Below are 15109 nucleotides of genomic sequence, written 5' to 3'. Positions count from 1 at the left end.
ATTGCAGGGTTGAAAACATGCCTGAGCCCCGAAAACAAAGTGAGTGGGTGTTCCGTAAACAGCACCCGGGTAAGGTGCTGTCGGTTGAGTCAGCCGGGCCAGCCCAGTCAGATCTAGATAAGAGCCCCTTGTCTGCAGCCCCACCTCTGTGTACAGCTCACCCAACTGGCCCTGGTGGCCCTGCAGCTAAGTGAGCCCAGCCTCACCACTTCACCAAGCCTGTTCCTTCCCCTGGCCCAAAGGAAGCGGAGTCCTTGGCAGGCATTTAAAGAGCCCAGCAAATCTCTGCAGCCCAACCTCCTAGAAGGAGGGCAACAGGAGGCACCTTCTGCATTCTTTGCAAAGCTGTTGCAAAGGCAGCTTGGATACCAGCCCCACATAGCTAGGAAGTGAATTACTCTGGGCACCCAGAGCCCCAGGATCTGAGCCACAGATACCCACGTGTGGAACTCATGCTACTAAGGCATGTGGGGCTTCCATGGTGCCCTCAGGGCCCCTGATCTGCCCACTCCTACGGGAGTGATGAGCTACATGTCAATCATAACAGGTGAGTCTGGCTCCAGAAGGCTCCACAGAATCAACAGGATGAGGTTCTGGCCACCTGTGTGTTTGCCTGGTGCCAATGCGCTTGCCTAATGCCTATTTCCAAAATTGCGGAGGATAACAAATGACCTAACAGTGAAACAAAACCCTTTTGTACATGTGAACCTCAGCAAACATCATGCGCATCTGCTAGGGACCAGCCCACGCTCGGCCTCCCATAGAAGTCTCCAGAATGTAAGGCTCTGCATGCCAGCAGCCTTCACACAGGCACTGTGGGGTCAACAGTCCACTCAGTCCCTGAACAGCAGGCCCGAGGGAAAGAACCTATGGCCGGTACACGACCGTGAGTTTGAAATAAGTCACTCTAGGAATTCAGTCTAGAATTGCAGCCCTGGTGTGACACAGAACAGAAAGAAACTTCATTCCTGAAGAAGCTAGTCTTTGAAAATAGCGATCACTCAGGGGAAGAGAGGGAGATGTTCCCTGAAGGTGGAGAGGCCAAGAGGCAGAAGCTAGAGAGGTTGGGGCCAGCACCCATGCAGGTGGTGCTGACTCAGGCTGGGGAGGAGCCAGAGGCGGGACCCTTGCTGAGCAGGCCAGGCAGGAGAGCTAGTTTTAAAGCCACAACTAAGCAGAGGCTGCAGCCAGTGGAGCCAGAGGCATTATGCTGTGTGCTCTGATTCTCTTGTCTGGTCTCCTGGGGGCCACCAAGGCCAGCCCCATCTCGGGCCCCCAGGAGTGTGCCAAGGGCTCCGAGGTATGGTGTCAGGATCTGCAGGCAGCTGCGAAGTGCCAGGCTGTGAGGTTCTGCCAGAGTGCTGTCTGGAGCAAGCCCACAGTCAAGACCCTGCCCTGCGGTATATGCCAGGATGTGGCAGCCGCTGCTGGTAACGGGATGAACCCAGATGCTACAGAGTCTGACATTTTGGCATCGCTAATGAAGACCTGTGAGTGGCTTCCAAGCCTGGAATCTTCAGCAAAGTGCAAGACGATGGTGGGCAACCATAGCACAGCTGTTCTGGGCATGCTCAGTGGAACCGCAGGGAGTGCCCTGGCTCCGGTATGTACTGCGCTTACCCTCTGTGAGCCGCTACAGAGGTACCTAGCCACTGCCACCTCAGAGAGCCCGCCGACCCAAGAGGATGCAACTGAGGTGATGGCTCCATTTTTGTCCAATGGGGCCCTCAGCTTCCACCCGTCACAGGTGCTTGGGGGTGCTGTATGCCAAGATTGTATCCAGCTGATCTCCCGACTCCAGGGTTCTCTGGAGTCTAACTTGACCTCGGCAGAGGTAGCTGTCCAGGATCAGTGTGAATCCCTGGGGTCTGGCCTCGTTGTGCTCTGCAAGAACTACATCCGCCAGCAGTTTGTCCCCGCCAAGCAAATGCTGCAGATTCTCCACCCACAGGAAGTCTGCAGTAAGGGGGGCTTCTGTGAGGAGCAGAGAGAGCCTGCCCACCGGCTGGCTCAAATGGCCGCTGTGAACGGAGTCCCCTCTCTGGAGATGGAACTGCCAAGGAAGAATGAGATGCAGATGCAGTTGGGCCTGACCTGTGATGTGTGCTTAAACGTGATCCAGGAGATGGACAAATGGCTCATGACCAACAGCACAGAAGCCCTCGTCACCCACGCTCTGGAACGAGTATGTTCCATAATGCCCGAATCTCTGGTCCAGCAGTGCATCACCCTGGTGGAGACCTACAGCCCCAGCTTGGTACAGCTTGTGACCAGGGTCACGCCAGAGAAAGTGTGTGAGACCATCCGGCTGTGTAACAACAGAAGGCAGGCCAGGTCTGTTTCCAGGGCTGAGGCAACCACACCAGCCCTGCTGGTGGATGAAGAAAACCAGGGCAGCTTCTGCCAAGGATGCAAAAGGATACTGGGCGTATCTTCCCAGAATCTGGATCGCAAGAGCACCAAGCGGGACATCCTGAACGCCTTCAAAGGTGGTTGCCGCATCCTGCCGCTGCCCTACGTGCTGCAGTGCAACCGCTTCGTAGCAGAATATGAACCTGTGCTCATAGAGAGCCTCAGGTTTATGATGGACCCCACGGACCTCTGCAAAAAGATGGGGGCCTGCCACAGCCCCAAGGTCCCAATTCTAGGCACGGATCAGTGTGTCATGGGCCCCAGCTTTTGGTGCAAGAGTCCAGAGGCTGCTGAGATGTGCAACGCCGTGGAACACTGCCAGCGTCTTGTTTGGAAAAAGCCAGATTCCGAAGTCAAAGAGCAGCCATGACTGCGGCCACCAGAACCCAAAGCCTGCCAGGGCTGATTCCTCCTGCAGGCTTCTACCTCCCAAGGGGACCCTATGAGGTGGGTGCTACCCCACCCCCATGTCATAGATGAAAAACTGAAGTTCTCGGGAGGGAGTCAGGGGTGAGTGGAGCTGACATTCAAAGCCGTGCTCTCCTGACGCTGAACAGCTTCACCTTTCTGTCTCTGGCCTCATCACTGTCACCCCCGCCATAAAAAGGAAGTCCTTGCCCCTGCCCCTGTAAGCCACCCTCTCCTGCCCTGCTGTGGTGCTGATGGCCTGGGGAAACCTGTCAGAGGCTTCCCGTGTGGGTGAACACCCAGCTATAAGCCAAAGCAGCTGCAGAGGGAAGAGTAGAGGGGACTGCCACTAGTCAGGCAAATGGCTTAGCAATAGGTCGGGGTGGGCATTGGGTATTCTCAGGTTGGGATCTCTGCGGCTGGTTCCCAGTGGGGTAACTGGAACATGAGTGGCATTTTCTAGGGGAGGGGCCTGGCTTATTGGCTACCACCAATGAGAGGTATTTGGACTTCAGAGCACTCCTGTCCGTGTCTTGTCCCACCAAGGGGAATCTGTCCTCTCACTTAGACTCCAGTCATCCTGGTGCTAAGTAGTCTGGAGTATGCTTAAAATTAGGGGAACAAACCCCGCTGGGCGAGCTCTGGAGAAGACCCGAGGGGTATGGAATGGCTGTGGCATGGGCCACAGCAAGAGCTCCACCCTCGTGAGCAGGTCCTTTATCTGCTGAGCCTCAGTTTTTCTATCTGTAGACTAGAAGAATCGTGCCCGCCTCAAGGCGATGTTGAGACAATTCTAGATGTCCTCAAGCTCTTTCCCTTAGAGACCAGCACCCATTGGCCCATCAGGATCAGGAAAGCCTATCTTGGGAATCTATAGGGCCTCTGGGGAATCTGACCAAGCAAGCATTATATAAACCAGAAGCTCTCTCCAAATGATGTTTGCTGTTTTTATTCTAATGAAAGAACGTGGTCCCCGAGGCTCCAAAATCCCCTCCTCACCACCTCCCATGGGTGTTTTTTTTACAGAGGAAAGCTTCCTTTGGGGGCACCGGTCTGTTTCAGGTACCCACTGCCTTCCTCTCCTGTGTGTAGTCTTCAGTATCTCATGAGTCCCTCATTGACAGCCCCTGAGAGTGATGTCGCCAAGGCCTCAAGCCCAGCACCAGACCTGCATATAGCTGATGCCCAAACATCTGTGATGTGCACTCAAGTTCCGGTGCATGGTCACCATTGCCTGGGTGGGGATGAGACTACCTTGGCCTGGCTGCCCAGTAATGTGGGTAGATTCTTTCCTAAGGGCCACACCTGGCTTCTTAGGCAATTGAACTGGGCAACCATCCAGGAACTAGGGCATTCCTAGCCAGAATTTCTAGAATCCTGTGTGCTGGCACTGTCGTCTGGATGGACCTGGGTCTCCCTGATCAGCCCTGAGCAAGATAAGGGAGTAGGAGGCAGTGAAAAAGCTGCCTACTGGGTGGCCATGCACAGTTGTAGCCTTGTGGATCAAGCAATCCCAAAGCACAGCTTGAGGTTGCCATAGTCACCACTCAATGCTCGTTCATCTCTCCCCAGGAGCCCTGGGCCAGAGCAGCGTGGAGGCCCCTCCTCTGTTCTGGCAGTGATCCCAAGGGACACTTTCTAACAGTTGTATGTGACATCTCATGGCTTTCTTGACCTGACATTTCCAGAGAGACATCACCAGTCAGATAGGCCTGGCCTGCCAGAGGCCAGGAGGTACTAAGTGCCATGTCCTTTCTTTGTCTCTGGGCCCATTTCACTGGCTCCAGAGTTACAGTTGGGGACAGGCAGGATGGGGGTGGGGGCTCTCCTCATCCCTTCCTTTGACTCTCACACAACCTCCAGGCCTCGAGCCAGCTGCTTCCTCAGACCACTGATCAAATATGTCCCCACATACACATGGCCCACAGGAGCCTGTCTTGGAACACTCCTGGCAAGAGCCCCACAGGCCCACTGCCGACTGCGGCTGGCAGGGCACATATTTCCTATGCCCGGTCACAGGGACTCCACCTCATCCACACTCCTGAATCTTTACTCTTCCTGCACCTCATGGTGGAAGGCAGAGGGACAAGAGGAGAGAAAGACGAGCCCAAAGGGGTAACAGAAACAGTTTACTCAGACCCACAAATTCACCTAGTGGCTCAGCAGAGGGACAAGGACCAACAGGACAACCTTGCATTCTGCTTGCTTCAGAAGGGACCTCGAGAATAGCAGCTGTCCTCACCATGCCTAAAAGCGGTACAGATCCTTCCTGTGAGGGTGGGAAGCGGGACATTAAACATGCAGAAACTGGAGTTGGGGACCACAGTGCCCGAATTAAGGAGGAAGCCGACGCTCTGGAAGGCTGGCCAGGTGCATAAATGTCAGAAACTCCTACCACACAGGCCGTGGGGATCCATCAGATGCCACCATCCAGCATAGATCTAGACAGGTACGGACGCTGTCAGGGTCCATGGCCTCCAAACTCCTGGCAGGATCAGGGTCTGGCAACTGGTTCATTTGCTAAAAACATTCTTCAAAGTGATAGGTCAGTAACAAATGTGGGCCTGATGGAGATGGGCTCCCCCAGGTCACAACCCAGTCCAAGAGGGATGTCCTTGTGAGAACCCTGAACCCCTGCTGACCCCTCCAATGGAGCTGGAATCTCAGGGCTGCCCCTGTGGGGGCTTCGCATGAGTCCGTACTGAAGGCTCCACAAGGTGAGTCTAAAATCCACTGCTGACCTGAGCAAACACACCTATGGGTTAGGCTGGGCCCCTCCACCAGCTGGGAAGGAAGGGGCATCTCAACACCTACATGTGACTGGGAAGCCTTGCTGCTGCCTACGAGGTTTCCGCCAACCTGGGAGGGACCAGACACCCGTGGGATTCTGACCTGGGAGGGTGACTCACAACTTAAGCTGCTTATTAGGACAGAAGGAACAGTTTCGGAAGGCAAGGGAAAGTCACAGCACTTCTGAACCAGTTTCTCAGGCTGGCAATCCCTAGGCCACAAGAGAAGAAAGACCCAAGAAGAGCAGGAAGAGAGTGACCATTTTGGTAGGCAGGATTCTTTGGGACTTGGATCCAGTGATAGCATCTCAGGAGGGAAGACACTTAGGACACTGCCCAGGACCACCCAGGCCAGTCCTATGGGACTCTGGAGACTGTGGTCATTTCACAGTGATCAGGATCAGGGGTTTGGGGAACAAAGCAAGACTGAAAACCTGCCGGCTGCCAAGCTGGCTGGATGCAGTGCTGGCCTCTGCAGGGATGAAGCAAGCCCAGGGAGGAGCCCGTGCAGCCTGGAATCCAGAAGCCACACCTGAACCTGTACGTCTGGGTTCCCTGGTTGTCTGAGTTGGGCCCACAGGTGGCAGAAGGTTCATGAAGATCAGAGATCTATTCTGCCCCCACACAGGCAGCACCCATACCAGATTCCCCCAAAGCATCTATAGAGACCTCACAGCCTGGATTCCCTCAAACTCAGGTTACAATACTGTTCTCAGCACATGCCAGCTGAGTGACCCTCCGCAGGTAAATGGAACCAGTCACAGTGACAATATGGTGGGAGAACTTACAGGATCTCTAAGGCAGACAGCCTCTCCTGGTGGCCGTGCAAGATGCGACTACGTCCCTTGCCCTGCTGGCTTCTCTTGAGACTCTCCTAGAGAAAGCCACGCCAGCACAGGGCTTCAATGTGAGCTGTTGTAGGCACCCACGCTGGGGGTTGCATGCGAGCAGAGACAGCCACCCCCGCCACCAGGAGTGGTGCAATCAACACACTTGGAGACTTAAAGCAAGCCACTCGCTCTTTCCTCATGGCCCCTTACTCCCTCAGCACAGAGGATCAGGTACATCAAGGTTCCATATGTAGCTCTGAAATCAGGATTAGCATCTAGGAAGGGCCGACAAATGCATGAAGTCAGCAGAGGTCAGAGCACACTTCTGGGGTCAAGGGATTCCCAGGCTGAGGTGAATGAGTCATAGATAGAGCCCCATAAGCCTTCCTGCCTGAAGACACCCCACTGTGTTGACACAGGACAAAACTACACACTGGGCAGGGGGAGTCCTACTCTTCCATGCCCTCTGGCCTTCATACACTCAGAAGACGCTACCGTTTCCAAGTCCTGAGACATGAGAAGTCACAGAAGTCACCACACCCTGAAGGAACTACAGGATGATGCCCAGGCTCCCTGAGTGTTGTCCCAACTCAGGTTCTGGGTGAGGGTGAGGGCTAGGCCATCCAAACAAAATAGCCCAGGCCGGCATCTTAGGTTGAAGGAAGTAGCCCAATGCTCAGCCTTCCACCAGTATGTGTGTGGGCAGGGGGGGTAGGAGGTGGGGCTTTCTACGCCCTTGAGAAGACTGGCTCTATCCCATAGGCTATACTGGACCAGCAGCCCTTGTCAAAGCGCAGAGATGGGAGCGATGGGGCCTCGGGGTGGGGAGGTGGAGGGGCACATGACCGTGACAAAGAAGGTGGCTGCTCACTCAAGCCTGTCACACAAGCCTGTTAACATGCACAGCAGATGAGCCACATACAAAGAAACAATGCCAGCGACTACATTTGGAAAAGAAAATGACATTAAAATAATGTCAAAATAATAGGAAAATTTTAAGCATTGTATGTAAATTTCAGGAGACGGCGAGAAACTCAGTAGAGAGCAAACAAGAGAGGTGACAGGATCTCAGGAGAGAGATGCTTCAGGCAGAGTCTGCAGCAGCTCTGGGGGGCTGGGGGGACGACAATCTCCTGGAAGCTGCCTTGTCAAGGTTAGAGGGCTCGGAACAGAGCTGAGCTAGAGCACAGATGGGTGTGGAGGGGCAAGGGAGGTGGGGAGCTGGAGTAAGAGAGGACCTGGCTTTGGATGACTAGCCGGGGTCAGGAGGTCGAGGGTCCCGGGGGTATGTCCAAGGGCCACATGGACCTTTGTCAGAGGTCATTTTCAAGCTGGACAGGATGAAGGGCTCGCCTGTTCTTTGGAATTTGGCTTTAAGGGCAAGACAGGAGCACAGGGACCTCGTTATGGGTAGGGCCAGTGTCCAGGTGGGAGTTGCTGGGACGGGACAGGAAGGTTCAAGCTGCGGAACAGAGAGCCACAGGCATGGGCTGATAACAGAGGAAATTGACCCAGCTCCAGCTGTGACGTGTGGTACCCTGCAGAAAAGTGGCTATTGCTGTGTCCCAGGGCAGATGGGCATTTGGAGCACCAGAAGATAAAGACTTCCCAGGTCACAAAGCCAGCCCACAGAGCACTCTGCTTTGCATGTGGGTGAGGTGGTCAGAGAGGAGACAAAGGTCAGGAAGGACTGGACATGGCAGTTGTTTCCAGAGAGGCAATGGGAACATGGTGGCAGAGGTTCTGGATCACTTGGGGGCTAGGACAGTGGCTGCCACTTGCTACCCCCAGTGCCTGGTGGAGCGCAACCATGGGCCTATCATTTTGGAGGTACCTACCACCAAAGAGATCCACAAGAGTTGGGAAGCTGGTCCCTCCGTCCCATCCCTGTAAGGAATAGGTGTTTCTCAAAGAATGATAAAGAATGATTAGAACCATCTGAAGCCAGGCACTGGCCTATCCATTCTATATCCATTACCTGGACTCCAAACCAAGGCCACACATTCATCTCTATTCCATAGACATGGGCTCAGAGACAGCTAGCAGCTTTCCCAAGGTCATGTACGTAGAGCCAGAACTTGAACTCAAATCTCCAATCTGAGAGCCTGGGCTCGGCCTGCCTGGAGGAGATGGAGAAGCTGTGGGTGGACTCCCTGATATAGTAAGGAGATGGTACAGGGTGAGACCGTTCCCTCTGATCACACGAAGCCTACTGCTTTCCACAGGCCTCCAGGCAGCAGTCTTGCTGGGGACCTAAGTCGAATTTTAAATCAAATGCCGCACGGTGCAGAAGGCTCTGAGTAGCAGAGCCTGTGTGTGTAAGAGAGAACCAGGAGCAGGGCCAGAGAAGACTCCTCCACAGAGGGAAACAAAGCCAAACAGAAGTGATGGCGGCCATCTGCTGGTACAACATTTCAAAGCGCAGGTAGCCCCCTGCAGTCCTCAGGATGGTGGGCGTAGAGACAGCAGGTGGCTCAGTGCCAAGCCTGTGAACTACTTAAGCTTCATGTGGCATCACACATACCACACAGGCCTGGCAGGTGGCAAGTTCTGAATTCCAACACCCTCCCTGGGGTGCCGTTGCTGTGAGTTTAGCTGGTGAGTGGGTTCTAAGCTACAAGGCAAGATTGGCAGAATTAGGAGAGGGTATGGGGTTGAGTCTATGGAGGACCAGAACCACTGTCTGAGGCCACACTTGAACATCTGCCTCCTGTGACACCTGCCTCAGGTCCTCCAGATGTGCTCTGTGCTTTGCCAGACCTTGCACATCAGGGATCATGGAACCCTGAAGAGAGGGGGACTGTTGCTGTGAAAATAGCAGTGGTGGGCACTGAAGAAGGATTCCCAGAGTTCTACAGTCAGTCCATGAACAACCTTTTCTGCACATGGGTCTTGCTGACCCTAATGTGAACAGTGCCACTATGGCCAGGTTCTACCAGGCCCGGCCAGGTGGTCACAGTAAGTGCGTCCCTAGGTGCACAGTGCATTATGATTTTGATCTTCTCTTGTATTAGAGCAGACATGTGACCGAGCCTGAGGCAAGAGGGCAGGGCTTCCCACGGGCTGTCCTTGTGTTCTGAACTCCTCTGTCTGAAGCAGGCACAGACTAGATACCAAGAACTAGGGAGTATGTAGAGCCACAATATGGAAGGAACCTGGGTCCTTGTCATTCTTAGAGGAGAGCTGTCAGAGGACACCAGCTGGTAACTCGTCTGGTGGTCTTTACATGAACAAAACACCATTGGCGAAGCCTCTGGTTTGTGGGGGTACAGTTACCTGGACTAGGTGCAGCATGCCATCTCTGAGTCTAGCTTCTATTCTGCCCACCTCTATCTCACCCTCCAATGTTTGTGGAGAGCAGTTGAGATGGGAGTACTCCCCTGGGAGAGATCTGTCCCTGCACTCAAAGAACAAGGCCTGAAAGAACTCACATTCCCCAGGAGACCATTCTAGAGGCTGAGAGAGCAGTGGCAGAAGCTCCAACAGAAACTGAGTCAGGCAAGGCCCAGTGGTCCCTGGTTCAGACTCAACACTGGGGCCCCCTATTGTGGGTCTCAGAGCCACCCGAGGCCTTAGCACCTCCACTCCCCAACAATGCTGAGTTGACCCAGACACCTTCAGCGTCCATGGCCAGCTGGTCCCTATAGGGGAAGCCTACTTAGTAGAAAAACCACCCCCTGGATTGAGTCCCAGCTCCCTTCTCTGCACTAGCTTGGGCCCCAGAGCAGTCTCGGCAGCCTAGAAATAACTTTTGACATCCACAGACCTTTGCCCTTCGCACTCCAGCCCTGCTGGCAACAATGGTTCCAGTTAGCTCCCGCCTGGTGTTAAATCCGTTTGCAACGGTCTCTATCAGGAAGCAAACCTTTGCCCAGATCTCAGGCCTTTTCTTCTTTGTGAGTTACTTTAAGACACACAGAAGTGATGCCGTGCAAGTTCTGAGAGCCTATGTCCTTTCACCTTCCTGATCCCTTGTCCAGGGCTGAGTGTGAGCCCAGGCTAATCTGATGGAGGATGAGGGTCACCTCTCTCGTCCCAGGCAGCAGCAGCAAGCTCAGTGCTGGAGGCGGCATGGCATTGACACAGAGCCAAGGCATGATGGCTAATATCCATTTTCAACTTCACAGGATCTAGACATGCCAGGAGCCAATTCCACATGTGTCTGTGATGCAGTTTCCACAAAGATTTAACTAAAAAGGGAGACCCACCTTGAATATGGGTAACACCATCCTTTGGACTGGGGTGCTGGGTGTAGTGAAAATGAGAAAGTGAGCTGAGCATCAGTGTTCCTCTCTCCTCCTCTTTCCCTCTCTCCGGTTCCTGACTGTGGATGCAATGTGACCAGTTGCCTTGTCCTCCTGACACAGCTTTTCCACCATAGGGACTGCGTCCTTCCTTAAGTTGCTTTTGTCCAGCATTGATAAAAGTCACTAAGGAAGGTGCTCGGGGTCAGAGGCCTCTGTCCTCACGCAGGATTTATAGAAGCACGAATATGACTGCTCTTCACCCTGCCAAGCCTTCCTTCAGCCAGGAGACAGTCATACCAGGAGGGAGGGAGGGCCTGCAGTTCTCTTCTTGTCTAAAGGGTTCTTCAATTTCCCAGTTCCCCAGTAACATCAACAGCAACCTCAACAAACCCGTCACATGCTCACCCATTTCAGAATCCCAGCACCCCTACCCCAATGCAGACGAGAACATCCACTCTCAGGCACTTATTCCAAGCAGACTCCAAGATGCAGGGTGATGCGTGCAGGGCCGGGTGCTATAGCTCTTTACTTTTACATCTTTGCCTTAGTGAAAATTGACAATGACTCAGATGTCTAAAACCGAGAACTTGGTTAAATAAATAATGCCTTCTTTAGATCAGGGTGTATTATACAGCCATTAAAAATAGCGGCTGTGAAAACAGTCAGCCCATAAGAAGTGTTTAATACATAATTCCTTTGGGATTCAACATTTATAAAAACATGTATATATTTGCATCTTTAAAAGCCTGGAGAGAATATTCATCGCAGATATTAATAGCTTTAATCTCATGGGGTGGGACTAACACAGGGATTGCTTTCCTGCCTCATCTATTTTATAGTTTTCTGAAGTTCTGGGATGATTATGAGTTATATTTAGCAGGAATTTTTTTTTGGTGGAGAATTTTCTAGAGGGCAATCTGTCAACACCCATCCCAGAGACCTCCTAAATGACCATAGCCTTGTCCAGTGTATGAAGGAGCAGAGAGGCCCCGGGGGCTGAAAGCCAGAGTGATAACTCGTGGGTGCTGTTCTGCTCAGCAAAACCCCAGACTCACTTCTGATCTGAGATTCTGAGAAAGCAGAGAACACAGGAAGACCAGATCGTAGGAAGCAGAGGACGACAACACGAGGAACACATATGTGGTGGATTGTTACCCCCATCCTGGAAGATGTGCAGGAAGCACCCGACCACTCAGAGTGGGATATGAGACTGGGAAGGGCTTCTGGGAAAGACACAGAGGCTACAGGGAGACCCCAACCCAGGCGCAGGCAGTAACAGCTCCAGAGGGAAGGTCTCAATGTCTGAAGAGGGTTCGGGCTCAACACAGGCCTGAGACTCAGAATACTAAGACCTCCCCACCAGTACTGTCTTTTTTTCTCAAAAGAGCATCCAAGATAGTTATTGTCACATAGACCTAAAAGGAGTTGAGGTTCATCTATCTGAGACAATTGCCATTGCAGTAGGCAAGAAGCCAGGGCCCATGAAAACAACTAGGTAGGCAACTCCAGGCAAACACTGTCTGCCAAGGCATGCTTCTGACCTGCAGGCCAGCTTCTGGGAGCTGTTGCAGTACATGGGATAAGCCATACCGTAGAGTGATCATCACTCTAGGGTGGCTGTTTAGGTCCAGCAGAGCTGGGTCAAATATTGAGATTAGAGAGGATGAGGAGGGAATGGATGAAAGGCAGGCAGCCTGACAGCCAGGGTGAAGCCCATGGTAAATACTGACCAGTCAGGTCCTACTAAGAGGCTGCACTACAGGCCTGGCCAGAAGAGAACGGCACAATGCTGCCATTACCCTCCAGGGCCAGTGCGGTCCCCAGCATTTCTCTGTGGTGTAGTTTAAGCTAACTAAAGAACTGGTGGCTGCATAAGAGAGCCATCAGGGAGGGTGAGGAGGAACAGGGATGACCACTACACAGGCAGAAGAGGAGAGAAGACTATCTTCTTCCAGGAAGCCTTTCATGGTGATCACCTTCTCCAGTAGGGTGGCATGGCTAGAGCTTCCCTGCTTCTCACGCCTCTTGTCAGTGAGGACTGTTTCACACTGCCATGGGTGATTTCCTCATCTACAGACTCTATACTTAAGAGTCTTGGGTGCCAATTATGGTTTACTCTAACTAAAAGTCTAAATGAATGGATGAATGATGAATGGGTGTCTGGGTGGATGATGGATGGATTCATGGATAGATGGATAGTTGTATGTATGTAGCATGATGAAAAATGATGACTAGATGAGATTATGATGGGATGGTTAGATGGATGGTGGAGGATGAAGGATGAATTAATGATGAATGGATAATGGGTGGATGGATGTTGGATGGGTTGGTAGATTTGGGGTGTTGAATAAGTAAGTGGGTAGACGGATAGGTGAGATATGTATATATAGGTAAATGGATGGTTGGATGGATGACAAATGGAAAATGCTGAATAGATTAGATTAATGATGGGTGGATGGGTGGATGGAGAATGGAGGATGAAGGATGAATGAAGGATGAATGGAAAGGATGATGGATATATGGGTGGTAGATGGATTGGTGGATACTGAAGGATAAATGGATAAGTGGGTCGATGGACAGGTAGAGTAAGCATATATAAGTAGATGAATAGATATAAGAATGATGAATGGATAATAATAGATTAATGATGGGCAGGTGGGTGGGTGGCAGATTAATGAACAATGGATGAAGTGGATGATGGGAACAGGAAGATGATGATGGAGGGAATAGATGGATATTTGATGATAATGGATGAATGAACAGGTAGCTTAATAGGTAGATGGTGAGTGAGGGAATGGATAGGAGAGTTGATAGGTGAGAGAGAATAATGAATTGTTACTGTCTTAGTTACTTCCTTGTTCTGCAAGAAAATACCCTTACAAATGAAACTTAATGAAGAAAGGACATACTTTGGCTTACATTTCCAGAGGGATAAAGTCTGTAATGATGGGGAAGACAATGCAGGAAGCAGGGAAGGAATGGTGGCAGAGGCAGGAGGCTGTCTGGTTACACCGAATCCACACACAGAAAGCAAAGAATTAACAGGAAATGGGGACAATTGCTCAAACATGAAAGCCAGTTGGGGGGGACATTGCATATTCAAACCATGAAAGATGGGCGGGTGAGTGAGTGGATGGTTATATGGATGAATGGAGAATGGTGTGTGAACCAATAGTTTGGTGGAAGGGATGCATGAACGATAGACAGCTGAGCCAGCTGCACAAATGGATAGATGGATGGGCAGAGAGCTGTACGGAAGGACAGGTGAGGAAATGGATGGGCATTATAAATGGGTGGAGAGATGATAAAGGGGAGATGAATGGAAAGATGAGAGGGATGAGAAACCAAAGGTAGAGGAAGAGGTTAGAAGAAAGAGGGAGGGAAGAAGGGAAAGAAAAAGGGAGGGAGGGAAGGAAGGAGGGAGAGAGGGAGAATAGATAAATAGGTAGATGGGTAGATAAGAGGCTACAGGGGACTGGGGCCACAGAAGGATATCCTTAAATTTTCACTACTTCTTTATCACCCAAATCTTATCCCTGGTTGGTCTGTCCCTAACAGCACAACCCAGTCTGGACATCAACTCAGTATCCTAAGTATTGGAATTATAGGTGGGTACCAGGCCCACAAACTGCTGCTTCAAAACTAATGATTATTTATTGAATAGACTCAAAAGCTTCCAAGTCAGGGCCTCTATTGAGAGCCCTATCTGCCCTGAGGCTCTCTGCATGCACAGGGGCAGATGAGAAGCCATGTGCTGAGGCCACTGGGGGACAGAGGGATCTCTGACCCCTAAGAAAATTCAAAAACATTATAGATACCTGTTTTAGATATCATCTTTGTGACAACTGCCATCTTTGGGGTAGAAATCATCTTTGTAGTAACTATGGGATATGGGTCTGGATTGAACCACTGAGATCCTTGAATAGGAGGACCCTAGGATCACCAGGAGGGACAGGGACTCAGCAAGGCTCAAAACCAACTTCTGTGTGCATGTACATGCATGCATGCCAAAGCCTGGCACACAGGGTACTAACACAAGCCCAACAGTGAAAGACTGGTGCCCTCCAGACACCACCAAGGACACAGCAGGCTCCTTCAGGGCCCCTCTCTGGAAGCTGTGGCTGCACTTGCTCAGCTTTCCCTGTTGACAAGGACCCATCGCCACTTGTATGCAGTGCCAGTCCTGACATCCAGGCCACTGAGAAATACACTGTATACCCTGGGAGTCACAGCTGCCTCATGGGCAGGTCAAACACCTGGCCTCCAGCTCTGTCCACCTCTCCCTTCAGACAAACAAGCCGGAATGTACACTGCATGGCTCTGTCTCCACAGAGGACTCACCCTTCTTAATAGGGAGGAGTGTTGGGAGCCATTTGTCCAACCATTGGGTCTCAAAGCTCTGATCCCTCCCACTGGGGATTTA

General features: G+C 51.9%; 2 protein-coding genes across 3 annotated transcripts in view; one reads left to right on the top strand and one right to left on the bottom strand.

The window, feature by feature from the left end:
- The window catches only part of Sorcs2 (sortilin related VPS10 domain containing receptor 2), a 380264-nt gene that overhangs the window by 196195 nt on the left and 168960 nt on the right, over positions 1 to 15109 (bottom strand). The gene's annotated exons all lie outside the window — the stretch shown is intronic.
- On the top strand, positions 1193 to 3719 carry Psapl1 (prosaposin like 1). Its single transcript, XM_075943154.1, has one exon. The coding sequence runs from the start codon at positions 1208 to 1210 to the stop codon at positions 2780 to 2782; it is 1575 nt and encodes a 524-aa protein (XP_075799269.1). The 5' UTR covers positions 1193 to 1207; the 3' UTR covers positions 2783 to 3719.

Source organism: Microtus pennsylvanicus, chromosome 12 (genome assembly GCF_037038515.1).
Source record: "Microtus pennsylvanicus isolate mMicPen1 chromosome 12, mMicPen1.hap1, whole genome shotgun sequence".
NCBI lineage: Eukaryota > Metazoa > Chordata > Mammalia > Rodentia > Cricetidae > Microtus > Microtus pennsylvanicus.
This window is presented reverse-complemented; position numbering and strand designations above follow the sequence as displayed.